Genomic DNA, 27,570 nt, shown 5'->3' with positions numbered 1-27,570 from the left:
CACTCCTTCCTAAAAAATTTTAACTATGGAAATCCGGAGGATTTCCCTTCGACTAAGTTCGAATCTCCAAGCTAAATGCTCGGAATTCCAGAACTTCGTCGGATCGACTCCCAGAGAGATTTCTAGGGCAGAACACTGCTCAAAAACCCCAGAATACTCAAGGAGGGAGTCAAAACTGTGTGGAAAAGTGTCAAATGACGTCCCATTGACGTCATATTTATAGGGATGAGGCTCAATACGGTTTATGAGGGTCAATACGGTCCGTATTGAAATTTTGAACTACAATACGGCCGTATTGAATTCAATACGGCCGTATTGAAGTTCAAAAACCTCAATACGGCCGTATTGAAGTTCAGTGCAGCCGTATTGAGTTTAATGCAGCTGTATTGAACCTCAATACGGCCGTATTGAGTTCAGTGCGGCCGTATTGAAGTTCAAAATGTTCAATACGGCCGTACTGAACCTCTGGGAGGCCGTATTGGGCTTCATTCCTCCCACTTTTCTTATTTTAGCTATCCTAAGATCTCTAGACCTATAGAGAACCCTCCTTGGGCCTTCTGGAAGTCCTTCTGGCTGATCTTCCTTCAGTCTTCGAGAGTCTTCCAGCTTTATTTCCGACCCGGACAATTTTAGGGGTCTACAATGTAAAGCTGCTAACAACCTTTGGGACACCTCCCAACTAAAAAAGAAACATGGTCAAAAACCTCCTCGTCGATGCCAATACATCATACAACATTATCATAGGAATACCGACCTTAAACCAACTCAGAGCTATGCTGAAAGTATAAAGGCATCATCCCCAGTAGAGAGCCACGCCGAGATGACTCCCCTACTATCGCTCACATCACTCAGAAGGACATCACTGACCTAGACTCGAGGTCAGAATCCTATGACAACCGACCGAGTCCAATTGACGAGCTTGCTGATCTGCAAATCGGAAAATTCCCTGGCCAATGCACCAAGATAAGCCAGCATTTGAGCACGAAGTTGCGGCAACAACTTGTAGCCGAAGTCTCCAAAAATGCCAACCTCTTTGCATGGTCCAGCGTCGACATGCCAGGTATAGACCCTAACCTTATCTGTCACAGATTGGCAATCCAGAAAGAGGAAAAATCGGTGGCTTAGAGGAAACGAAAGGTCGGTGATGAGAGACGAGAAGCCATCATAGCTAAAACACAAAAGCTAATAAAAGCAGGGTTCATCCGAGAAGTACGATACACCACGTGGCTAGCCAATGTGGTGCGTGTTAAAAAGAACTCAAGGAAGTGGCGTATGTGCGTCGACTACACTGACCTGAACAAGGCTTGCCCTAAAGATGCCTACCCATTACCAAGCATTAACAGGTTGGTTGATGGAGCATTCAGTCACGCCCTCCTTAGCTTTCTGGACGCTTACTCTGGATATAATCAGATCATGATGTACCCACCAGACGAGATGCACACATCGTTCATCACCGACCACGCCAACTTCTACTAGTGCGTGATGTTGTTCGACCTCAAAAACGCGGGAGCTACTTATCAAAGGCTGATGGACAAAGTCTTCCACCAGTAGATTGGACGAAACATGGAAGTCTACATAGACGACATGGTCGTGAAGACCACATCGGCCGATGCCCACGTTGCTGACCTAGCCGAAGTATTTAACCAAATACGGAAGCACAACATGCGCTTAAACCCTGAAAAGTGCATTTTCGGAGTCCAGGGAGGCAAGTTCCTCGATTTCATGATCACCTATATGGATATTAAACCAAACCCGAAAAAGTGCAAGGCCATCATACAGATGCATAGGCCCTGTCAAGGATGTCCAACGCTTGGCAGGAAGGTTAGTCTCTCTTTCTCGTTTCATCCCTAGGTTGGCAGAGAAAGCAGGACTTATCTTCACCCTACTTCGCAAGCCAAAAAATTTTGAATGGACTGACCAATGTGAAGAAGCCTTCAAAAGCTTCAAAACTTTCCTCGCCACCCCGCCAGTCCTACAGAGGCCAGATCATCACTCCGACCTCCTTTTGTACTTGGTAGTCAGCAAAAGTGCAATCAGCGCGGTGATGGTGTAAGAGCGCAACAAGAACCAAACTCTTATATACTACATCAGTCGAGTTCTTCAAGACACAGAGAAAAGGTACCAAACGGTTGAGAAGCTGGCCTTAGCATTGGTCACCTCAGCCCAACATCTCCGACCCTATTTCCAAAGCCACCAAATCTCATCAAAATAGACTACCCAATCAAGCAAATATTGAGAAAGCCAGAACTTGCAGGGCGCATGATTGCATGGTCCGTAGAGCTATCTAAGTTCGACATCTGATATGAAAGTCGAGGCTCTTTGAAGGCCCAATGCCTAGCAAATTTTGTGGTCGAACTCACCCCAACCTTGGTAGAAGAAAAATAGGTATGGACTCCATATGTTGATGGATCTTCGAACACTAAAGGTGGTGGTGCAAGTATCGTTTTGGAGGGACCCAACAATGTCACCATAGAACAGTCTCTTAAATTTAGATTCAGAGTCACCAATAACCAAGCAGAGTACGAAGCATTACTAGAAGAACTGAGGTTGGATCAGGACCTCGGAGCACAAAGGGTAAGTTGCAACAGTGACTCAAAACTCATGGTAGAATAGCTCAGTGGGACATACCAGACCAAGGACATCCTATTGCAAAGGTACTTTCATGCAGAATCCTAGCGGATCTCATCCATTGATGAGTTCACCATACACCATGTGCCCCGAGAGCAGAATTTCAGATCCGACCTCCTGTCCAAGCTCGCCAACACAAAGCACCCCGGGCAACATCGGACCATCATCCAAGAGACCCTCAATTCTCTCAGTCTAGATGATAAAGTCGTCAATACCAATGATACTGAAGACCAAGGATGGATGACAGGTATATGGAGCTACTTAAATGATGGAGAAGGTGAGGAGGAGTGATAGGTGTTCTTCTCCTAATCTTCTCTCTAGCTCGGATCTTCATCAAGGAGATGCAAACCGAAATGGATGAACACTTGTTGGAGGAAGAATCTCGGATATAGAAGAGGCTTAAGCCTTGGATGGAAGCATCCAAGCTTAAGGTGCAAGGGAAAGCTCACTTCAAAGAGGAGGAAAACCTAGTAGGGTTCCTAAGGTGAAGCTTTCTCTCATGGTGACTCTTGAACGAAATTTGGCTGAATAAGCTCTCAAATTTCATTATTCTCAAAAGTGAATACAAAAAAGGTGAAAGAAAGGCTTAAGTATGCACATAATTGTGACCCATAGGTGGCTAAACTAAAGCCTCACAAATTGACGCCTAAAGTTTGAATTCAAATTTGAAATTTGAATTCAAACTTTGGTGCACATGTGTAAGTCCGAAAATTTAGGTACCAAGGTGCATTTAGGTTTGATTTGAAAGTTATTTAGGGTTAATTTGAGTGACACATGTTCAGCCACCCATGGTGCTAAACATGTGACTCAAATGTAACTTAAATGACTTCCAAATTAAACCTAATTTAACCTAATTAGCATACTTTAGTATTCCTTGTATTTTCCTATTCTAATGACCTAATTACATTGGTCAAACAATTACAATGGAAAGGAAAAATTACAAGAATGAAAATGAGCCCAATATTGGGTACCAAAAGCCCAAAGGCCCATGAAGCCCAAAACTAGGCCCAACAAGCCTAAAACCTAAAATGCTACTCTATGTGGTCCAAAATACAAGACCAAAATATATTCAAACTATGCTAACAAAAATATAATAAGAATGTTAATAACAAGATAGGCCCAAGTTGAAACTTGGTTTGAGCCTTCCAAGCCCATAGGGCCCATTGGGCCTTGACTGGCCCAATCTTCCATGTCTAGCCCACTCCTCTTGGATCTTTGAGTGTGTCACCTCTTGCATTCCCAAGTATGATTCCATCATCCCCTCCCTCTTGAAAAGGATTTGTCCTCAAATGTAGAGGATGCATGGAAGAAAAATTAGCACCTACATGTAAAACATGCAAGGAATAAGAAGTGACATGGTAAGAGAAAAAATCATGGATCCTAAGAGGAGTCCTACTATCTAACCTAACAAAGAAAGATAAAATATTAGACTCTCTAGAAATAGAAATAGGCTCCTCTCTTAAACATAACCTAAAAATGTGATAACACTATGACTAAGACAATGAAAAAAATGATTTTTAAACACTACAATATCTTGCCTAAAGTACCCTAAATGGTAACCTAGGATTTTCCTAAAATATAAAGAAACAAATACTAGAAAACGTCCTAAACAATTTTGAATCATATTGTTTGGTAGATAAAATGTCTTGGAAAATCTTGAAAACTCATAAACTATTTTTGTCTTGTAGGAAAGGGTGCAAATTAAGTTCAAATAAAGATGAACTTCCCATAAGATCAAAAATAGAATATGAAATATGACAAGATGTATCTATCAAACAATATATTCCAAATATTGGGTGCTTTATTAGAACAACTATGGTAGAAGGAGTCCTAAAGAGAGGAAGGCTATCTTCCTTGGGCACCTCCAAGGAAGTAGCACAAGAAGTATATCTAAGTGTAGTCCACTCCTTCTTCACTACATCTTGAAGTTGAGATTCATTTTTCTTTAAAATATTTTGTTTTAGAATCTCCACTTCATGACTAGTGGTAGCATAAGGGTAAGAGTTAAGGTCTTGATGTATGAAGAGAGTATTTTGCAAATGGTTTATAGAACAACTCTCTTCACTCATAAGTCCTTTAGAAGATATATTTTCCTCCTTACTCTTCCCTAAGAGAAATGCCTTTTTTCTTTCTTTTGCTCTTGTTTTTCTCAATTTTTCTTTTGCTAAAAGTTTTTCTTGCTTTTGTTTAAGAATTTGAATTTCTTCCTCTAAAATTGCAAGTCATGCTTTTCTTTCAAGTTTTTCTTTTTCTCTTGTTAACACTTCTTGCTTTGTCCAAAGTGATAGTGATTTAAGCTCTTGAGTAGGATGTGAAAAACTTTTTGGGGAGCTTAAGTCCTTACCACTTGAGGAATGTTTTCTCATAATTAAACAAAAAGAGTTTTCCAAAATAAGTTTTCAAAAATTCCTAAAGACAAGTTAGCTAAAGATTACTAGCTAAACGTGGTTCTAAACAACACTAAGCCTTTGGAACTTAGAGATTGTTTCCCTTAAACGTCCACAAGCAAGCATATAGCAAACTTGACAATTAAACACATTGAATTGAAAAGTTTAAAAACAAGAGAAAATGTTAAGCAAACTAGTTAAGCTTCAAGAATTTTTAAAATGCAATGCAAAAAGAAAATATTTTTGGTCTTTTCTAGGAACAAAAATAAAACTTGGAAGTCTAAGTGTACAAATTGCACTATCAAGGGAGGTGAGCTACTAAGAGCCACTTAATAACCAAGTCTTTTCAAGTGGAAATCACTAAACTCCTTTGTGGTATTTTCAATTCCACAAAAATTTTCACAAAGATTTTTATGTAGTATGCTTTTCACAATTGTTTTTAAGCTATCTAAACATGAACAAGTAATTCTACACAAGGCTAGTCGAATCAAGGCAGCAAAATAAACAAAATTAAAGATCAAACACTTAAAGGAAGCAAGATTAAGCAACTAGTCGTTTTGCCCTAAGTGGAAGCTTGAAACATATGAAATTTCCAAGCCAGTTCCACTAGTACTACACGTGAGTGAGCTACCAAGGGATTAGATATACCTGACCAGCTTCTTAATACTCCCTCCAAGCTTTACAAATTGATTAAAAATATAAGAGAAATTGCAAAAAATTAAACTACACTAGGAAACAATTTGTGGCGGCTTTAGTGACCAAGCTAGTGACGGATTTGTTGTCCAATTTCTAAAACTTGTGTAAATGTTTTAATCCGCCACTAACCCCTGAATAAAGTAGCTCCTGGACCTGCACAATGAACACAACAAAAATGATTAATGAAGGCTGCTCACAAGGTGAAAGGAATGGTCACTCAAGTGAAGGAGGTTTAGGAATAGTTTGGTCACTAAATTAGGTCAAATTTTGTGGTATTAGTGTCCAAAACTTTCCTACTCTTTGTTGAGTCAATGCTTGATCCTTAAGCAAGGATTTGAGGCCACTTCCAGCACAGGGAATTTAATGAAAGAAAACTAGACAAGCAACAAAGCACAATTTGAAAAGCTTATACCAAAAATGAAGAGTAATAGGTGTATATGACAAGACTCAAAGAAGATCAACAAGTAAAACTGAAAATTAAGACTCCAAAGAAAGCTAGCACACAGTTAGGAAGGTTCCTAGATAGGTACTAGAGTAGATGAACAACACAAAAAAAATTTGAAAGCAATTGGATAAGTATAAACCAAATAGTAGTCAAAACAATAACAAGGAATCAAGTGAATTTTATCAATGAACACCTCTCGGCTTTTTCAGTTTAAATTGCTTTATCTATTTTTTTTATTCTTTCTTTTTCCAGATTCAAGTTAAGATTCCAGAGAAGGTATTTGCCTTTTGTTTCGAATTTTTTTTATGATTCCAAGCTATAGAAACCGAGACTACAAGTTAACCAAAAATTCAAGTGAAAATGATGAAACTAGTGCACTAGTTTTTAGGTTTTGTGTTTGGATTCCTTTTGTACTCTTTTCTTTTGAACTTTTGAAACTTAGGCTCTATTTTTGTCTCTGTTTTCAGCCTCCTAATTCCTTTTTTTTATTAAAATTTGAATCCACAAAGTTAGTGCACTAGAAGTAGGATTACACTTCAGATTTTGAGTAACATAAGTTTTTTTTAAGAACTTTCAATGGAAAGTGATTTGAAAACTTGAGTACACAATGGAAACCTAACTCTAAGGAAATTTGCTACAACTAATAGCAAATTGTGAACACAATAAGGTAAAAGAAAAGAACATATAGGTAGGCAACAATGAGAACAAACCGAGAGCAAAATGTAGACACACAATTCAAAATAAAACTAGGTTGAACATGCTATTCAAGGAATTTGCAACATATAAGGACTAAACACAAACTTCTAAGACAAAACAAAGATTCAAAAAAAAAATTCTAATGCAATGAATGAGGTCCAATCACGGACACATACAAGGAATGGAGAGACTCAAATAAAAGCAAAAATAAGCACAAGCAAATAAGTCCTAAACATTGATTGTGGAAGAAAATAAAAAACAATCAATAATGGATCTATGAAACACAAGAACACCAAAACAATATAGATCCGAAAATGAAACTCAATTAAGACACAAGAACACACAAGAACAGCATAAGAAACGGACACAAAAGTTGAAGCAACTTATCTCCTTGAAGACCTTGCTCTTGATACCAAAAATGATGGAGAAGGTGAGGAGGAGTGATAGGTGTTCTTCTCCTAATCTTCTCTCTAGCTCGGATCTTCTTCAAGGAGATGCAAACCAAAATGGATGAACACTTGTTGGAGGAAGAATCTCGGATATAGAAGAGGCTTAAGCCTTGGATGGAAGCATCCAAGCTTAAGGTGCAAGGGAAAGCTCACTTCAAAGAGGAGGAAAACCTAGTAGGGTTCCTAAGGTGAAGCTTTGTCTCATGGTGACTCTTGAACGAAATTTGGCTGAATAAGCTCTCAAATTTCATTATTCTCAAAAGTGAATACAAAAAAGGTGAAAGAAAGGCTTAAGTATGCACAGAATTGTGACCCATAGGTGTCTAAACTAAAGCCTCACAAATTGACGCCTAAAGTTTGAATTCAAATTTGAAATTTGAATTCAAACTTTGGTGCACATGTGTAAGTCCGAAAATTTAGGTACCAAGGTGCATTTAGGTTTGATTTGAAAGTTATTTAGGGTTAATTTGAGTGACACATGTTCAGCCACCCATGGTGCTAAACATGTGACTCAAATGTAACTTAAATGACTTCCAAATTAAACCTAATTTAACCTAATTAGCATACTTTAGTATTCCTTGTATTTTCCTATTCTAATGACCTAATTACATTGGTCAAACAATTACAATGGAAAGGAAAAATTACAAGAATGAAAATGAGCCCAATATTGGGTACCAAAAGCCCAAAGGCCCATGAAGCCCAAAACTAGGCCCAACAAGCCTAAAACCTAAAATGCTACTCTATGTGGTCCAAAATAAAAGACCAAAATATATTCAAACTATGCTAACAAAAATATAATAAGAATGTTAATAACAAGATAGGCCCATGTTGAAACTTGGTTTGGGCCTTCCAAGCCCATAGGGCCCATTGGGCCTTGACTGGCCCAATCTTCCATGTCTAGCCCACTCCTCTTGGATCTTTGAGTGTGTCACCTCTTGCATTCCCAAGTATGATTCCATCATCGCCTCCCTCTTGAAAATGATTTGTCCTCAAATGCAGAGGATGCATGGAACAAAAATTAGCACCTACATGTAAAATATGCAAGGAATAAGAAGTGACATGGTAAGAGAAAAAATCATGGATCCTAAGAGGAGTCCTACTATCTAACCTAACAAAGAAAGATAAAATATTAGACTCTCTAGAAATAGAAATAGGCTCCTCTCTTAAGCATAACCTAGAAGTAAAACCTAAAAATGTGATAACACTATGACTAAGACAATGAAAAGAATGATTTTTAAACACTACAATATCTTGCCTAAAGTACCCTAAATGGTAACCTAGGATTTTCCTAAAATATAAAGAAACAAATACTAGAAAACGTCCTAAACAATTTTGAATCATATTGTTTGGTAGATAAAATGTCTTGGAAAATCTTGAAAACTCATATAAACTATTTTTGTCTTGTAGGAAAGGGTGCAAATTAAGTTCAAATAAAGATGAACTTCCCATAAGATCAAAAATAGAATATGAAATATGACAAGATGTATCTATCAAACAATATATTCCAAATATTGGGTGCTTTATTAGAACAACTATGGTAGATGGAGTCCTAAAGAGAGGAAGGCTATCTTTCTTAGGCACCTCCAAGGAAGTAGCACAAGAAGTAGATCTAAGTGTAGTCCACTCCTTTTTCACTACATCTTGAAGTTGAGGTTCATTTTTCTTTAAAATATTTTGTTTTAGAATCTCCACTTCATGACTAGTGGTAGCATAAGGGTAAGAGTTAAGGTCTTGATGTATGAAGAGAGTATTTTGCAAATGGTTTATAGAACAACTCTCTTCACTCACAAGTCCTTTAGATGAGATATTTTCCTCCTTACTCTTCCCTAAGAGAAATGCCTTTTTTCTTTCTTTTGCTCTTGTTTTTCTCAATTTTTCTTTTGCTAAAAGTTTTTCTTGCTTTTGTTTAAGAATTTGAATTTCTTCCTCTAAAATTGCAAGTCGTGCTTTTCTTTCAAGTTTTTCTTTTTCTCTTGTTAACACTTCTTGCTTTGTCCAAAGTGTTAGTGATTTAAGCTCTTGAGTAGGATGTGAAAAACTTTTTGGGGAGCTTAAGTCCCTACCACTTGAGGAATGTTTTCTCATAATTAAACAAAAAGAGTTTTCCAAAATAAGTTTTCAAAAATTCCTAAAGAAAAGTTGGCTAAAGATTACTAGCTAAACGTGGTTCTAAACAACACTAAGCCTTTGGAACTTAGAGATTGTTTCCCTTAAACGTCCACAAGCAAGCATATAGCAAACTTGACAATTAAACACATTGAGTTTAAAAGTTTAAAAACAAGAGAAAATGTTAAGCAAACTAGCTAAGCTTCAAGAATTTTTAAAATGCAATGCAAAAAGAAAATATTTTTGGTCTTTTCTAGGAACAAAAATAAAACTTGGAAGTCTAAATGTACAAATTGCACTATCAAGGGAGGTGAGCTACTAAGAGCCACTTAATAACCAAGCCTTTTCAAGTGGAAATCACTAAACTCCTTTGTGGTATTTTCAATTCCACAAAAATTTTCACAAAGATTTTTATGTAGTATGCTTTTCACAATTGTTTTTAAGCTATCTAAACGTGAACAAGTAATTCTACACAAAGCTAGTCGAATCAAGGCAGCAAAATAAACAAAATTAAAGATCAAACACTTAAAGGAAGCAAGATTAAGCAACTAGTCGTTTTGCCCTTAGTGGAAGCTTGAAACATATGAAATTTCCAAGCCACTTCCACTAGTACTACATGTGAGTGAGCTAACAAGGGATTAGATATACCTGACCAGCTTCTTAATACTCCCTCCAAGCTTTACAAATTGATTAAAAATACAAGAGAAATTGCAAAAAATTAAACTACACTAGGAAACAATTTGTGGCGGCTTTAGTGACCAAGCTAGTGACGGATTTGTTGTCCAATTTCTAAAACTTGTGTAAATGTTTTAATCTGCCACTAACCCCTGAATAAAGTAGCTCCTGGACCTGCACAATGAACACAACAAAAATGATTAATGAAGGCTGCTCACAAGGTGAAAGGAATGGTCACTCAAGTGAAGGAGGTTTAGGAATAGTTTGGTCACTAAATTAGGTCAAATTTTGTGGTATTAGTGTCCAAAACTTTCCTACTCTTTGTTGAGTCAATGCTTGATCCTTAAGCAAGGATTTGAGGCCACTTCCAGCACAGGGAATTTAATGAAAGAAAACTAGACAAGCAACAAAGCACAATTTGAAAAGCTTATACCAAAAATGAAGAGTAATAGGTGTATATGACAAGACTCAAAGAAGATCAACAAGTAAAACTGAAAATTAAGACTCCAAAGAAAGCTAGCACACAGTTAGGAAGGTTCCTAGATAGGTACTAGAGTAGATGAACAACACAAAAAAAATTTGAAAGCAATTGGATAAGTATAAACCAAATAGTAGTCAAAACAATAACAAGGAATCAAGTGAATTTTATCAATGAACACCTCTCGGCTTTTTCAGTTTAAATTGCTTTATCTATTTTTTTTATTCTTTCTTTTTCCAGATTCAAGTTAAGATTCCAGAGAAGGTATTTGCCTTTTGTTTCGAATTTTTTTTATGATTCCAAGCTATAGAAACCGAGACTACAAGTTAACCAAAAATTCAAGTGAAAATGATGAAACTAGTGCACTAGTTTTTAGGTTTTGTGTTTGGATTCCTTTTGTACTCTTTTCTTTTGAACTTTTGAAACTTAGGCTCTGTTTTTGTCTCTGTTTTCAGCCTCCTAATTCCTTTTTTTTTTATTAAAATTTGAATCCACAAAATTAGTGCACTAGAAGTAGGATTACACTTGAGATTTTGAGTAACAAATTTTTTTAAAGAATTTTCAATGGAAAGTGAATTGAAAACTTGAGTACACAATGGAAACCTAACTCTAAGGAAATTTGCTAGAACTAATAGCAAATTATGAACACAATAAGGTAAAAGAAAAGCACATATAGGTAGGCAACAATGAGAACAAACCGAGAGCAAAATGTAGACACACAATTCAAAATAAAACTAGGTTGAACATGCTATTCAAGGAATTTGCAACATATAAGGACTAAACACAAACTTCTAAGACAAAACAAAGATTCAAAACAAAAATTCTAATGCAATGAATGAGGTCCAATCACGGACACATACAAGGAATGGAGAGACTCAAATAAAAGCAAAAATAAGCACAAGCAAATAAGTCCTAAACATTGATTGTGGAAGAAAATAAAAAACAATCAATAATGGATCTATGAAACACAATAACACCAAAACAATATAGATCCGAAAATGAAACTCAATTAAGACACAAGAACACACAAGAACAGCATAAGACACGGACACAAAAGTTGAAGCAACTTATCTCCTTGAAGACCTTGCTCTTGATACCAAAACTGATGGAGAAGGTGAGGAGGAGTGATAGGTGTTCTTCTCCTAATCTTCTCTCTAGCTCGGATCTTCTTCAAGGAGATGCAAACCGAAATGGATGAACACTTGTTGGAGGAAGAATCTCGGATATAGAAGAGGCTTAAGCCTTGGATGGAAGCATCCAAGCTTAAGGTGCAAGGGAAAGCTCACTTCAAAGAGGAGGAAAACCTAGTAGGGTTCCTAAGGTGAAGCTTTGTCTCATGGTGACTCTTGAACGAAATTTGGCTGAATAAGCTCTCAAATTTCATTATTCTCAAAAGGGAATACAAAAAAGGTGAAAGAAAGGCTTAAGTATGCACGGAATTGTGACCCATAGGTGCCTAAACTAAAGCCTCACAAATTGGCGCCTAAAGTTTGAATTCAAATTTGAAATTTGAATTCAAACTTTGGTGCACATGTGTAAGTCCGAAAATTTAGGTACCAAGGTGCATTTAGGTTTGATTTGAAAGTTATTTAGGGTTAATTTGAGTGGCACATGTTCAGTCACCCATGGTGCTAAACATGTGACTCAAATGTAACTTAAATGACTTCCAAATTAAACATAATTTAACCTAATTAGCATACTTTAGTATTCCTTGTATTTTCCTATTCTAATGACCTAATTACATTGGTCAAACAATTACAATGGAAAGGAAAAATTACAAGAATGAAAATGAGCCCAATATTGGGTACCAAAAGCCCAAAGGCCCATGAAGCCCAAAACTAGGCCCAACAAGCCTAAAACCTAAAATGCTACTCTATGTGGTCCAAAATACAAGACCAAAATATATTCAAACTATGCTAACAAAAATATAATAAGAATGTTAATAACAAGATAGGCCCATGTTGAAACTTGGTTTGGGCCTTCCAAGCCCATAGGGCCCATTGGGCCTTGACTGGCCCAATCTTCCATGTCTAGCCCACTCCTCTTGGATCTTTGAGTGTGTCACCTCTTGCATTCCCAAGTATGATTCCATCATTAAAGGAGATAACTTTACTTGATGACAAAGACGAAGCTCGGAAGATGAGGGTAAGATCATCCAAATTTGTCGTCATCGTGGACGAGCTGTTCAAACGTGGCATCTCGACTCCCCTGTTAAAATGCCTAAAAAAGTCCCAAGCCAACTACGTCATCGAGGAGATCCACTGAGGAATATGCGGTATGCACTCCGGGGCACGTTCGATGGCGACCAGGGTGCTCTGAGCTGGATACTATTGGCCCACGCTAAAGTCAGACTGCCAAGATTACGTACAAAGATGTAAAAAATGTCAGCAATTCAGCAACACACATTGGAAACCACCCGAAGTCGTCCATAAAATGACATCCCCATGGCCCTTTTCCTAGTGGGGAATAGACATCCTTGGACCTTTCCCCGCCGCGAAAGGTCAATTCAAATTCCTCCTTGTGGTAGTCGACTACTTCACCAAGTGGATTGAGGCCTACCCACTTGTGAAAATCACCGCCGAAAACGTGCAAAAGTTCACCTGGAAGAACATTATTTGTAGGTTCGGTATCCCACACTCCCTCATCACTGACAATGGTAGGCAATTCATCACACAGAGCTTTGAGAGCTTCCTCCGAGAGCTCGGTATCAAGCTCCTCCTCACCATGGTGGAACATCCCCAAACCAACGGCCAAGCTAAAGTTGCAAACAAGGTCATTCTCCGGGAACTCAAAAAATAACTAGGAAGTTCCATGGGACAATGGGTTGACGAGCTCCCCAGCATTCTCTGGGCATATCATTGCACTCCCTAGTCCATGACTCAAGAAACTCCTTACAGGCTAACCTACAAGGCCGATGCCATGATCCCATTCGAGGTTGACGAGACGTCTCATCGGCGTCACACCTTCAATAATGAGCAAAACACTCAGGAAATGGCAGTCATCCTCGACCTAATAGACAAACTCTGAGAAGAAGCTTGGATCAAAGAAGAAGCCTACAAACTACGCGCCTCTAGACGCTATAATACTAAGGTCTGACCTCGCTCTATTTGAGTCAGAGACCTGGTGTGGAGACTATAAGGAGAGGCAAGAAGAGACCTATCAGAATGGAAACTCGCGCCTAACTAGGACGGTCCATTCCGAATTACTGACAACTTGGATAATAGAGCATACCGAATAGAAGAACTCAGTGGCAAGGCCATTCCAAGAACTTGGAATGCCACTCACCTCAAATTTTACTTCAGCTGAATTGTACAAATGGGGTGTTGGACTCTTTTCCCTGCCTAGTCTTTTGTCCCAAAAAACTGAAAAATGGGTTTTGGCTGAGAGGGTTTTTAACGAGGCACACCCACAAACATCAATAAAATGACTCACTTTACTCATATTTCCTCAATTTCACGCTGTCTCGACACGATTTACATTAAGCCAAGGTCGAATTAGAACCTTGACACGAATTATATTAAGCCAAGGTCGAATTCGAACCTTGGCGCGATTTACATTAAGCCAAGGTCAAATTTGAACCTTGGCACGAATTATATTAAGCCAAGGTCGAATTTGAACCTTGGCGCGAATTATATTAAGCCAAGGTCGAATTTGAACCTCGGCACAAATTATATTAAGCCAAAGCCAAATTTGAACCTTAGCACGAATTATATTAAGCCAAGGTCAACTTCGAACCTTGGCACAAATTACATGAAACCAAGGTCAAATTCGAACCTTGGCACGATCTATGTCAAGCTAAGGTTGAATTCGAACCTTGGCACAATTCATTTTAAATCAAGGTCACATCCGAACCTTTGCGCAAATCATGTTAAAGGTCAAGTCTGAACCTTAAGGTCAAGTTTGAACCTCAAAAAAAATAAAGGTCAAGTTTGAACCTTCACAGACCAAGTTTGAGCCATAAAATAAAAACTAAAGGTCAAGTTTGAACCTTAAGGGCCAAGCATGAACCTTAAAACGCAAAATAAAGGCCAAGTTTGAACCTTAGACATCAAGTTCGAGCCTCATAAATAGGTCAAAATTGAGCCTAAAGCTAGTTCGATTCTTAAAATAAAATCCAAGGTCAAGTTCCAACCTTGAATGAACATCGATTTGAGTCAAAGAGCGCAAAATCAAGATCAAAATAATTAGAACCAAATTGATGCAAAAAAAGGCGAAATTCATTCAAATAAATAAACAGAGAGTTTGTACATAAAGATTACAAAATATACCAAATCCATGACAGAAAAATAAAGGAAAAAGCCTAAGAAGCAGTGTTGTCACTCGTGCTCTCAGACAAGTCATCCTCGTTCACCAACTCCACACTCCGAGCCTCCTTCTCAATGTGCATAGCAGAAAGGTCGACCCCTGCCACAAGCAACCGAGCTTGACAAACTGCCTTAGACAAACCCCGCCGATGCTCAACAACAACGGCATGCTCAGTCTCAAAGAGTTTTTTCTCCAAATCCTTCTTCGAAGAGACCAACACATCAATGTCAGTCTTCAAAGAAGCAACCTCCTCCTCTCGGCCAATGAGAAGCATCTCGTCACACAAACGCTTCTCGGCAGCCTCCTTTAACTCGACCTTCAATGCTTTGTTCTTCTCATCCAGCGAGCGCACCCGACCCTGAGCAGCTTCGGCCTCCCCCCTACAATACTTGGCGACCTCCCGCAAGTCGCCAACTTCGGCAGCATATGCTTCATTAGCCTTCAGAGCCACCTCCAAAGACTTCCGCATCTTTAAAAAATCCCTCTTTAAGGCCCCGAGCTCAGCTTCCGCCTTCCTTGCTTTCTCAAGCTCGCCCTGCAGTTCCGACCATTTGCGCTTCCAGTGGTCCACTATGGCAATGGACCTCTACATGAATAGCTCCGCAGAATCCAAGCCCTCAACTGGACCAACCTTTTGGATCATCGCCCTGTCAGCAACAAAGGTCGAATCCTCCTTGTAAAATGCCTCGACGGTTACCTTGGAACTCCACAATGATGTCACATCTGGTGACATGCTTACGTGGTCCAATCTCGCCAAGGGGAGACTTACATCAAAACACTGCACAATACACTTCCCCCTCGGGACACCTGGTGGAGGAGGAGGTGCAGTAGCAGGAGGAACCAAAGTAGGCGAGACCTCAGAACTCGGACCTTCCTCGCGAGCTTCGGCGGAGGAAGGCATTGGAGACGCCTACAAAATATTAAAAATAAACTTCTATGTTATAAAGCAGGAACAGTACACGACAAAAGGGGAACTTCACAAAGCATGGTAAAAACCTGTTTCTCCGGAGCGACCTCTACTACGGGCCTTCTTGGCGATCCCTCGAACGGAGGATTCTCAGTCAAGTCAATAGGGTCGGCATCAGCGGCCCTCGATGTCACTTCCTCAAAAATGGGAGCGGCTGAGGTCCTACCAATCTCCTTCGCCGCCCTCTTCCTCTTGCGACGAGTCTCCAATGGGACAACCTCCTCACCAGGCACTTCCTCGCCAGGCTCGGGTACCTCGAGCTCCTCCGTGTTGAATTTTGCCTTTAGCTCATGCCATTTACTCTTCCCCATCACACCTGCAAGCATAAAACAACATAACACATCAGAACATTGCTATAAGCAACAAAAAAAGAGAAGAGACAAACGGAACACAATGAAATACTCACTCTCTAAACCCCTTTCTTTATTAGTCAAATTGGCAAGCGACAGGATGAGTTTGCTGTCCAGTGGGCGTGGAAGCTCGGCCAATTTGACAATGTCCTCCTTGTCTGAATCAGACAATTGAAGACAACTCGACCCATTGAACTTGACTGGGCTTCACTGCCTAAAGAAAGGGAACCTCGACTCCCCTTCACTGTGGAAAACCACCTCCTCCCTCGGATCGGCAACCATAGAGCGGATCTGGAAAAACTCTTTTTTAAAATTTTTGTAAGATTGAGAGTAAAGCTGGAACAACCTCCCATCCTTACTCCCACTAAAAGACACCCAACCCAGGGGAGGCTCACCCAACTTAAGTTGGTAGAAGTGCAAGAAAACAGGCAGAGACACACCCATCCCTAGGGCTGAGCACAAAACCTGAAAAGCCCTAGGAAAACCCCAACTATTGGGGTGCAATTGGTAGGGAGCCACATTAACAAACTTCAGGAAAGCACTCAAACTCATTGAATGGCAAGCAAACACCAAGGTCCCTAAAGAAGCACTTGTACATGTAAAAAAAAAGGGTATTCGGGGTACCCGCCATGTAAACATGCTCACCAGGCTGGCAAGGCTCCACTGGGATGAGTTTGGAGGTTTTTGAACTACAGATTTTGAGGGACCTCCACATGGCGTTGACATCCAGAAATGCCTTGAATCGACTCTCAAATTCTTTGACATCCCCCCTGACCCACTCGTACCCGGGGACGGAAATAGTAGGGTGAAAATCTGACCCACTCGTACCCGGGGACGGAAATAGTGGGGTGAGAATCCTTAGGGTTGTTCCCACCCCTTTTCTTCTCAACAGTAACCATTTCACCGGTCGCCGCCTTGCCGCACGCCTTGCCCTTACCTTTGGCAGGCGTAGAAGGCGCAACACTCTCTCCCTCCCTGGCCATGGAAAATGGAGAAATCTAGAAAAAGGGAAGAGTGAAGGGGAAGAAAAAAGAGGAGAAGTACCTGGTACTCCTTTGACAACGACAAGATAGTGGCGAAGAACGGTGACCTGGTTACCGGAAACGACGACGACGAAGGGAAACAGAGACAATGAAAGGGCGCGAAGAAGAGAAAGGCGCAGAGGAAATGCTAGCATACGAGGGAAGTCAAACAAGTGAAAGTGAAAGTGCGCGAAGGAGAGAGAAGCAAAGTGTTTTAAAAAAAATGAAAACGAAAGTGACACGAGGGAAGAAAACAACAAAATGGACAAGGCATTAAATGAGGACCATAATGACGGGTACATCCCATCATTGTAAACCGTCACCCTCTATTACGTGCCGCCCATGCGTTTTGAGAAACGAGGCAATGCTTCGTAACACGTGGCGCTTCACCCAAAGGGCAAAAATGAAAGGTCATGACCTCCCACATACTCGGCAATTAACTCTTCAACCCGAGGTCTTCAGAGCTCGGGGGGATAGTGTACTATCCGCAAGCAAGCACTGAGCTTGAACTCGGCGCTAAGCCTCACATGACATCGGATGAACGCTACAAGATATCGGCCAAAATAAAGGCCCACTATCTAAACGGGCCATAACCAACCTCAGGCCCAGATAAAACCTAATTCACTCTAAGGTACGTGAACTACATATACGAGAACCATACACCCACAAAGACTAATTTTAGCATCGAAGTCTCTTTTGCAGGTACCGCCACCACTCCAGAACAACCAACGTACCCAGTGAAGAAGGCTCACCAATCTTACCCAGTAGATCATCCCTCACGACCGATCTCCGGTAAGAACATTCCGTATGAATCATAAGCCATAAAAAAACATTAGGTTTCTATCTTGAGTGCATTTTTAATTTTTTAGTCTTCCTCATTTTGAATTTTGATTCGGTCATATGCTTGAGTTTGAGTCATTTAAATTTTTGAATCCATTTAAATTGTCATTAGAAGACATGTGTAGTTCTTAATTGGCTCATAATTCCTAGTATGTTCTTATTAAACTTTGTTCTTTTCTTTTGACCGGATAATACATGTGCTTTCATGCTTTTGATTTTAAATCATTGAGTTCATGAATTGCTATTAGATCATTAGTAATTCTCCTTAGAGTTAAGTTTCCATTTTGTCTTTATTGTTTGTATTGATTTGATTCCAAGAAAAACTCCTTAAAAAAAAATTTGTGATAAACTTTCTTCAAATTTTTGGCTAATCTAGTAGATCAATTTTGGTGCATGAGCTTGCTTGTTGAATTTGGAAAAGTTCCTGGAAAAACAGAGGAAAAATAGAACAATTGAGTAAAAAAAATTTAGAAGAAAACAAGCAAAATTTTGATTAAGAACATGCACTAACCTTTCAAACAATATTGACTACTTTTAGTTAAATTTTTTTAACCAATTCGGATTCAATTTGAATGTTGTTGTGGCTGGAATATTTTTTTCTGGAAAAAGGCAAGAATATCTCCTTTGATTCAAAAATAAATTGAAAAATAAAGATTTATAAAAATAAAGAAAAAAGAACACAAATAGAAAAAGCCAAGGAGAATGAAAAGAACATTGACATTGAGTCACTAATTTGAATCCGAATTGAAATTCTTGTTTGAATCATCTTGTTCTTTCTTTTCATTCTTATTCTTTTGGTTTTTGTTAATCTAATCTAGCACCATTCTTAGGTATATTCTTTCTTGAAGCTAGCTAAATTCTTTCATTCAAATACAATCTCTATTCTACTATTGACTTTCCTTGATTTCTCAAGTTGATTTGGCTGTCCATTTTGTCATTAGAATTCTAAATGATGATCCAAAAGAATGCTAATTCTACTTGCTAGAAACTAAGGCTCCAAGGGTCATCAAAAGGAAGCTAAGCTAGCTTTGAAGGAGGTGTTTGAATTGAAGGAGTTTCGGATTCTATACCATAGAAATTTCTCTCAAAAGTAATTCACTTTAAAGAAAAGCATTCAACAATTTGTGCATTGGAGGAAGAAGTCTCTCGGCCAGAATTGTTTCTACCAAATATCTTGAGAAAAATTTGTAACAAAATTTAAAAACAAAACAAGATTTAGAAACAAAATTAGTTACGAAAATTTTTATTACAAAATTTTTTAGTTGCTAAATCCGTCACTAAATTCTTTTCTAAATTGGTGGCTAGTTTTTCTTCAATTTCAAGGCCACTTTAAATTTAATTCAGCATTTGTATTTGATTCCTTGTTGTAATTGAATAATTGGAGTGTCTTGGAAGTGTCTTTGGTACACAACCATCTCTCCATAAGACTTGTAATTGTGTTAGTACTTGGTGAAAGTGGTCCTTGAAGGTCTTTGGTGCCTATCAAGCTTTCACCCTAGGAGATCGTCTAATTAGTTTTTAAATCATTGTTATTTAGATTGTAATTGGTTTCATTAACGTCTACATAGTTCACTAGCACAAAAGCATAATTTTTTTTTCATAAAACAATTGTTTTTGGTGAAGATTAACTACAAGGTGGATTAGTAATTTTTACTCGAAGAGGCTTGGTTATTAAGTGGCTCTTAGTAGCTTACCTCCCTCCAAGGTTCAATTTGTATACTTAGTCCATCAAGTACTTAGTCTAAGCCTTTCAAAATTTCTTTTCAAAAGTCTTTTATAAGAGAAAAACTTTTGCCTATAGTTCAACCTTAGGGGTATCTATTCATGAGGGGAGCCTAGCTCTAGGAGATCATTACCAACCCCCTCCTAGAAGGACCCATAAGACACCCAAAATTAGGGAATCCAAAGTGGATCTCCCTTATTTTCATGGAAAAGATGATGTAGAAGGGTACCTTGATTGGGAAATGAAGGTTCAACAAATCTTTGCTTGCCATGAAGTAAGTGAAGAGAGAAAGGTGTCTCTTGCCACATTGAGTTTCCAAAGCCACGCCATGTATTGGTGGACATCCCTCATTAGGGATAGGCGTCTCCATAATGATCCTCCAATTCAATATTGGAATGAGTTGAGGAACGCATTAAGGAGGAGACACATACCCTCATACTATACTAGGGAGCTTATGAACAAGCTTCAAAGGCTCCAACAAAGACAAATGAGTGTTGAAGAGTATAGGCAAACTATGGAACTATCTATGATGAGGGTTGGGATTAGGGAAGAATAAAATATTACCATTGCTAGGTTTTTGAGTGGTCTTAACTTGGAAATAAGAGATAAAGTGCAGCTTTTACCATATAGAGATCTAAATGATTTAGTTGAACTTTGCATCAAGGTTGAACAACAAGTTTTGAGAAAAAATTTCAAAAAGGAAAGCTCATTTTCATCTTCCTATTACAAGAAAGATCACAAGAGGAGGGAAAAACTTTTGAAAAGAAAAAGGAAAAGACACCTCACACACTAGCACCAAGTGTAGTGAGATAAAATGTTTTAAATGTCTTGGGAGAGGCCACATTGTTTCTCAATGCCCTAATAAAAAGGTTATGATTTTAAGGGGCCAAGGCATTTATAGTAGTCAAGATGAAGCTACTACTTCTTCATCTTCAAGTGAAGATGAAGTGGAAACAAGTGAGGAAGTAGAATGTGAGGTCAATTACCCTTATAATGTGGAACTTCTTATGGTGAGAAGGCTCCTCAGTAACCAACCTAGTGATATATTCACACAGAGAGAACATATTTCATACAAGATGTAACATTTCAAGCAAAGATTGTTCTCTTATTGTGGATAGTGGATCTTGGTGCAATTGTTGTAGCACTAGGATGGTTGACAAGTTAGGGTTAACTACCACACCCCATCCAAAACCTTATCAACTTCATTGGCTCAATGATGATGGGGATATGGTGGTTAATCAACAAGTGGAAATGGAGTTTTCCATTGGGAACTATAAAGATAAAGTTACATGTGATGTAGTTCCCATGGAAGCATGTCATATTTTGTTAGGAAGGCCATGGCAATTTGATAAGAAAATAAAACATGATGGCCTTACTAACAAAATCACTTTCACTCATACGGGTGAAAAGTTTGTACTTCATCCTCTCTCACCTTCACAAGTGGCTGAGGATCAAGTACAAATGAAGGCTAAACGTGACCAGGAAAAAGAAGTGGAAAACAAGAAAAAGGGAGAGTAAAAAAAAACCCTAAAAATTAGGAAACAAGAGGATTCTAGAGAGACTAGTGTTCCCTCTCTAGAGGTAGTTCAACAAGAAGAGAATCATGTTTCTAAAACTTTTTCAAAAACATCTCTCTTGATTGAACCATCTTCATATGTCCTCATTTGTAGGGGAACACTCACATTCACTACCACAAATCATGTAGAAATTTCTCTACCTTTTGAAATTCAAAATCTTTTAGTAGAATTTGATGATGTATTCCCTAGTGATGGACCCATTGGTCTTCCACCTTTTAGAGGTATAGAACATCAAATAGATTTTGTCCCAAGAGCTAGTCTTCCCAATAGACCAGCTTATAGGAAAGATCCACAAGAAACTATAAAGATAGAGATGCAAGTACAAGATTTGTTGGATAAGGGCTGGGTTCAAAAGAGTTTAAGTCCTTGTGCTGTGCCTGTGTTATTGGTGCCAAAAAAAGATGGGAAATGGAAGATGTGTTGTGAATGTAGAGTCATCAACAACATCACTATAAAATATAGGCACCCAATTCCTAGGCTTGATGACATGCTTGATGAATTACATGGCTCATCCATATTTTCAAAAATAGATCTTAAAAGTGGGTATCACCAAATTCGTATCAAAGAAGGTGATGAGTGGAAAACTGCTTTTAAGACTAAATTTGGATTATATAAATGGTTAGTAATTCCTTTTGGGCTTACTAATGCACCAAGTACATTCATGAGGTTGATGAATCATGTTCTTAGGGATTGCATTGATAGATTTGTAGTTGTTTATTTTGATGATATTTTAATCTATAGCAAAGGTCTAAGTGACCATGTGGATCACTTAAGACAAGTGTTGCTTGTGCGTACAGAAAATCACTTGTTTTCCAATGTAGACAAGTGTACATTTTGTGTGGATAATGTTATATTCTTAGGGTTTGTGGTTAGAAAACAAGGGGTTCATGTGGACCCCAAGAAAATCAAAGCCATTCAAGGATGGCCTACTCCTACTAATGTAAGTGAAGTTAGGAGCTTCCATGGTTTGGCAAGCTTTTATAGAAGTTTTGTTCCTAACTTCTTTACTTTAGCTTCACCACTCAATGAGTTAGTGACGAAGGATGTGGTCTTTCGTTGGCAAGAGAAACATAACTTAGCCTGTCAAGAACTTGTTCTAGCTCTACCTGATTTTAATAAAACTTTTGAGCTAGAATGTGATGCCTCAGGAATTGGCATAGGAGCTGTGTTGTTGCAAGGTGGTCACCCCATAACATATTTTAGTGAAAAACTTCATGGGGCTACCTTGAACTACCCAACCTATGACAAGGAGCTTTATGCTTTGGTTCGAGCCCTTCAAACTTGGGAACATTATATTGTGACCAAGGAATTTGCCATTCATAATGATCATGAATCACTTAAGTATTTGAGGGGTCAAGGTAAATTAAACAAAAGGCATGCAAAATGGGTTGAGTATCTAGAACAATTTCCTTAATACATCAAATATAAAAAGGGCTCTACAAATATAGTGGCTGATGCTTTATAAAGAAGGCATGATTTATTCAACATCCTAGGTTATCAAATACTAGGATTTGATGACATCAAGGAATTGTATGAGAAATATCCTGATTTTGCTAACTTTTATCTCTTATGTATTCAAAAACCTTTTCGAGGTTACTATATTTGTGAGGGGTTTCCTTTTAATGAAAAATAACTTTGCATACCCCAAGGATCTATTAGAAAAATCTTGGTAAAAGAGAGTCATGAGGGTGGACTCATGGGACATTTTGGAATTGAGAACACTACTAGAAAAATTAAAATTAGAGAGGGAAAAAATCCGTCACTAAACTTAATAAAATCCGTCACAAATAAGTTAGTGACGGAATTTGTGACGGAAATGATTCCGTCACAAAATTTGGCGTCACAAAATATTTAGTGACGGATTATTTTCTCCGTCACAATTAGTGACGGAATTAAGGCGTCACAAACAATATAATTTTCGTCACTAATTTGTAATAATAAATGTTTAGAAATTAATAAATATCCGTCGCAATTTGTGAGGGATTAAATCCCTCGCAATTTGTGAGGGATTAAATCCCTCGCAATTTGTGAGGGATTAAATCCCTCGCTATTTGAGAGGGATTGAGAGGTATGTGAGTCCCTCACAAATTGTGATGAACGAATCCGTCACAATTTGCGACGAAGAAAATCCGTGACAAACTGTGATGCCTATTATTGAGTAGAACCCGTCACAATTTGCGACGCCATAATTCCGTCACAATTTGCGACGGATAAAATCCGTCACTAACTGGGTTGAATCCCTCACAAACTAGGCGTCTTAATTTAATGAGGAAACTATTGTTGGAAGAGTCTGGTAATCGATTACCTATACATGTAATCGATTACCAGACAATGAAAATCATATGTTCGCAATTTACTTATTAAAAGGTTCTCTGGTAATCGATTACCTATTTCTTGTAATCGATTACCAGTGTCACAAAACCCATATATCCATTAACCTTTATAATTAAAACACATTTTATAGCAGCCAAATATAACAGATATTTTGGTCCATTACTCCATTAGCATCATTCCTTTCTATGCAAAATGACATTAATCGCTGTGAAATGAAAAAAGCAGATTCCATTTCTGTCTTAGGCCATAGGTTCTAATGAATACATCATCACACATACTACATTGCATATAATATCAGCACTAGCAAAGCCATTAATATAAAGAAAAAACTTAAAGTTTTCGCAACGAAGTGAAGGGAACCAGGCATATCAAAATGATAAAACGAAACCTATAAACGAAAAAAGGGCTAAAACAACACATACTTATATGGGTCCTTAGTGATTATGTTTAATAAATCGAGCACAAGTCCATCATCAAATTCATTCAGAGTAATTATCATTCAGTCAATACATGATCTAAGTCAATGCTACTAATTTAACATTTGTCAAATAGGCAAAATAAATGAGAACCGAGACTCACATCAGGCACAACAATTTGATTAGTATCTGAGTTCTCAATGAGTGGCGCATTGGAAAGGCTTCTGTTCCCAGTGCTGGAAATGAATTGTGGTTGTCCAGAACCAGAACTGAAGTTATAAATTGCATTAGTGAAACAGAAGAAATATGAAAGATTTAAGATTTAGAAAGAAAGAATGGAAAAGAGAGTTTGAACATGCATACAAATGAGGTGGAGAAATGAAGGCTGGCCAGCACCATATCAGAAATAAATTATAGTAAACAGCAAGGATGAAGACCTAAGTACTTACCCTTCAGAAATTGCAGTCTTTCCAACACCAGGCTCACCAATTAGCACAGGATTCACTACAAGAAAAATCAACATTATCTACGGAAAAAATCCATAGATAATGATGAAATCCGTAGATAACTGATAATTATATGATAAAAATAGAGCAAGTTAGACAGTAATAATAATACTACTATTTTTTTAGGATAATAATAATACTAGTCCTCCATTACACTATCAATATTTCAAAATCTAAAAGTGTTGACCACAAAAGTACAAAACTACGAATGGTACAAATGAAAAATAGCCTTTCAAATTTACTTATCTAGAATTCTGTCAAGTAATTCTCCGCCCTCGCACAGCCTGATAAGCACAAAAAAAATATATCCCATTAATTTAGAATAAATATCCAATTATAAAAAATTCTAATATACTGAATAAATTTAAAAAAAAATGTATGCATAATGATGTTCAAAAATATGATAAGTGGGAATTCCCAACTTCAACATAAGCACTGCAACTGATCCAAAATCTCAAGCCGAAAAACATTATGATTATTAGAATATAGAAATTAACTACACTTCAGCAAAGCCACTATCTAGAAATTACTATGGCAGAATCAATACCTTCAGAAATTGAAAATCAACATATATTGAATTTCCGGCTAAGAAAGGTGTGTATGCACTAACATGTCTCTTAACAAATTCAATAACCTGAAATTTCATAGATCGTAAAAGATAATAAATGAATAAAACAAAGGGAAAGAGATTCATTCACTACATTCCAGAAAAGACCGAAAGTAGTACTTCAATTCCTCACCCTGCATCCAAAAATGCGTTTTCCCCATAACATCATGAAAAAAATTCTAAAACATATAAAAATCTAACAAATTAAGAATAAAAAATTAGAAGTAGATATATTGTGGACGATAACTAGACGTGTTATTTTCAATATGAATTTTCAACCTGCAACATCCGAAGCTCCACTTTTGTTATTTCCCGACCATTGATGAAAACCTGAGTGTTTCCATTGCTAGCATCCGGTTGGATGGGGCCTCCAACATTCAGATGCGGACTTATAATTTTTGAAGGCTTCTGTCCCTCCTGTGAAGTCATTAAACCAATCAGCATCCGCAGCAACACTCTAGAACTCAAACATCATACAAATCACAAATGCATGTAAATAAATACCTTCCCCCAAAGACCAGACACTTTATCATACCAATAGTTTCCTGGCTTCAGCTTCTTTGGAGGGTTTGCGCAGTTCTGCAACGTAACAACAAGTGGGCGCTTGGCATCGATATTCTCAGCCTTGAGAGATGAAACCCGAGTTGAGGGATACTCTAAACGCGAGATTGATTCCTCGAGCGCTCTCGAACTATGCCCCAAATCGAACAACTCACCAGAGCCGTCATTCCCTGCGGAGAAGTCGAACGCGCCGGAGCTGCTCAGCTCGCCGGAGAGCTCGCCGACGTTGCTCTGGGAAGCTCTGTGGTCGAACGCGATCACGGAGGTTGGCGAGACCGTGGTTTCGGACGCTAATTTGGAAACCCTAGGTTCGGAACCGAGTGTCCGGAGGGGGTGGTGGAGCTGCGGCGGCAGGAGCGGCTGCACGACGGGAAGAGCGAGAGCATCGGAGAGAGGAACCTCGGAAACGACGGCGGCGACCGGAATGTTGTCGACGCTGATTGGCACCGCCCGAGGGAGGTCGAAAGATAGCGGCGGGCCGTCGTACTCGACGGCGAATGAGTACTGGGCAGCATCGGGAGGCGCCGGCGACATGGACGGAAGCGGAGGTGCGGTGGAAGCCTAATCCGAATTGAAGAAACCATGAAAGACAATGGAAAGGGTTGGTTAAGAGTTATGATTGGGAAAATAATGAGAGAATGGAGTGTGGAAATGGAATGAATGTGTGAAGTGTAAATGTAAAGGGGATTTTTGCGAAGGGAATAGGGAATAGGGAATAGAGGTGGTGGGTGAGGGAGTGAGTGAGGTGGGTGAGTGAAGGAAAAGGAATTGGGGGAATCTTTCTTCTTTTTAGGGTTTACGCGCGATTTCGAAGATGGTTTAGGAAAAATGATTGAGTTGATAAAAAAAAGGGGCGGGAAATGAAAAATAATTAAAATCAAAAATGAAAAATGTAATTGAACAATAAAAATAATATTATAATTAAATGTATTAAATTTATATATACTGATACAAGCAAGAGTTAGATAACCAGTACAAAATGACTATAATTTAAAAAAATACTTGCTACTAATTAATGGAAAACTCTTTGGTCTAGGCTAGGAACTAAACTCCTGTGTTCTACTACATGTCACCCACAAATTGATGGGCAAACTGAAGTAGTCAATAGGTCTCTTAAAACTATGTTGAGGGCAATCCTCAAAGGTAATAAAAAGTCATGGGATGACTATCTCCCTCATGTGGAGTTTGCATACAATAGGGTGGTTCATAAAACCACTAAAATGTCTCCTTTTGAGATTTTCTATGGATTCAATCCTCTCACTTCTTTGGATTTATTACCTCTTCCTGATGTTGCTTCTTTTATTCATAAAGAGGAACATCTAGGGCCGAGTTTGTGAAGAATTTGCATGAGAGGGTTCGAAATCATATTCAATCCCAAACAGAAAAATATACAAAATATAATAATAAGGGCCGATAGGAGGTTATCTTCATTGAAGGAGATTGGGTTTGGCTGCACCTTAGGAAGGATAGATTTCCTTCCAAAAGAAAGACTAAACTTAGTCCTAAAGGAGATGGGCCCTTTCAAGTCCTTAAGAGGATCAATAATAATGCCTACGTCCTAGATCTTCCTCCTGAGTATGAGGTTAGCCCTAGCTTCAATATTTTTTACTTGTCTCTTTTTACAGGGGTTGTAGATCAAGAGGAAGATGCTTTGGATTTGAGGTCAAATCCCCTTCAAGAGGGAGGGGATGATGGAGGCCCATGGGCAAGGGCCCAACTACTAGGGCTATGGCCAAGAGGATACATGAAGAATGGGCCAGTGCTAAAGAAAAGCCCATAGTTGTTTTTAGTTGGGCTATAAC

General features: G+C 38.5%; 1 protein-coding gene across 1 annotated transcript; it reads right to left on the bottom strand.

Moving 5' to 3' along the window:
- Window positions 1-23,086: 23,086 nt before the first annotated feature.
- LOC145958856 (extra-large guanine nucleotide-binding protein 1-like) lies at window positions 23,087-26,461 on the bottom strand. The gene is made up of 2 exons (XM_083076395.1): window positions 25,712-26,461; window positions 23,087-25,624 (listed from the first exon to the last, which is right to left on the bottom strand). Exons 1-2 carry the CDS (start codon window positions 26,300-26,302, stop codon window positions 25,469-25,471), a joined length of 747 nt encoding a protein of 248 aa, XP_082932521.1. The 5' UTR covers window positions 26,303-26,461; the 3' UTR covers window positions 23,087-25,468.
- Window positions 26,462-27,570: the final 1,109 nt, after the last annotated feature.

This window comes from Cajanus cajan, chromosome 6 (assembly GCF_000230855.2).
Source record: "Cajanus cajan strain Asha chromosome 6, NIPB_CcT2T_4, whole genome shotgun sequence".
Classification (NCBI taxonomy): Eukaryota; Viridiplantae; Streptophyta; class Magnoliopsida; order Fabales; family Fabaceae; genus Cajanus; species Cajanus cajan.
The sequence above is the reverse complement of the archived record's forward strand: the minus strand, read 5'-3'. Positions and strand labels throughout refer to the sequence as shown.

What these genes read in the sequence shown, in the direction of transcription:
- LOC145958856 (XM_083076395.1), bottom strand. Translation starts at nt 26,302, where the DNA reads ATGTCGCCGGCGCCTCCCGATGCTGCCCAGTACTCATTCGCCGTCGAG. An exon ending in TGTCTGGTCTTTGGGGGAAG is followed by an intron (nt 25,625 to 25,711) that starts GTATTTATTTAC and finishes ATGACTTCACAG; the next exon opens with GAGGGACAGAAGCCTTCAAA.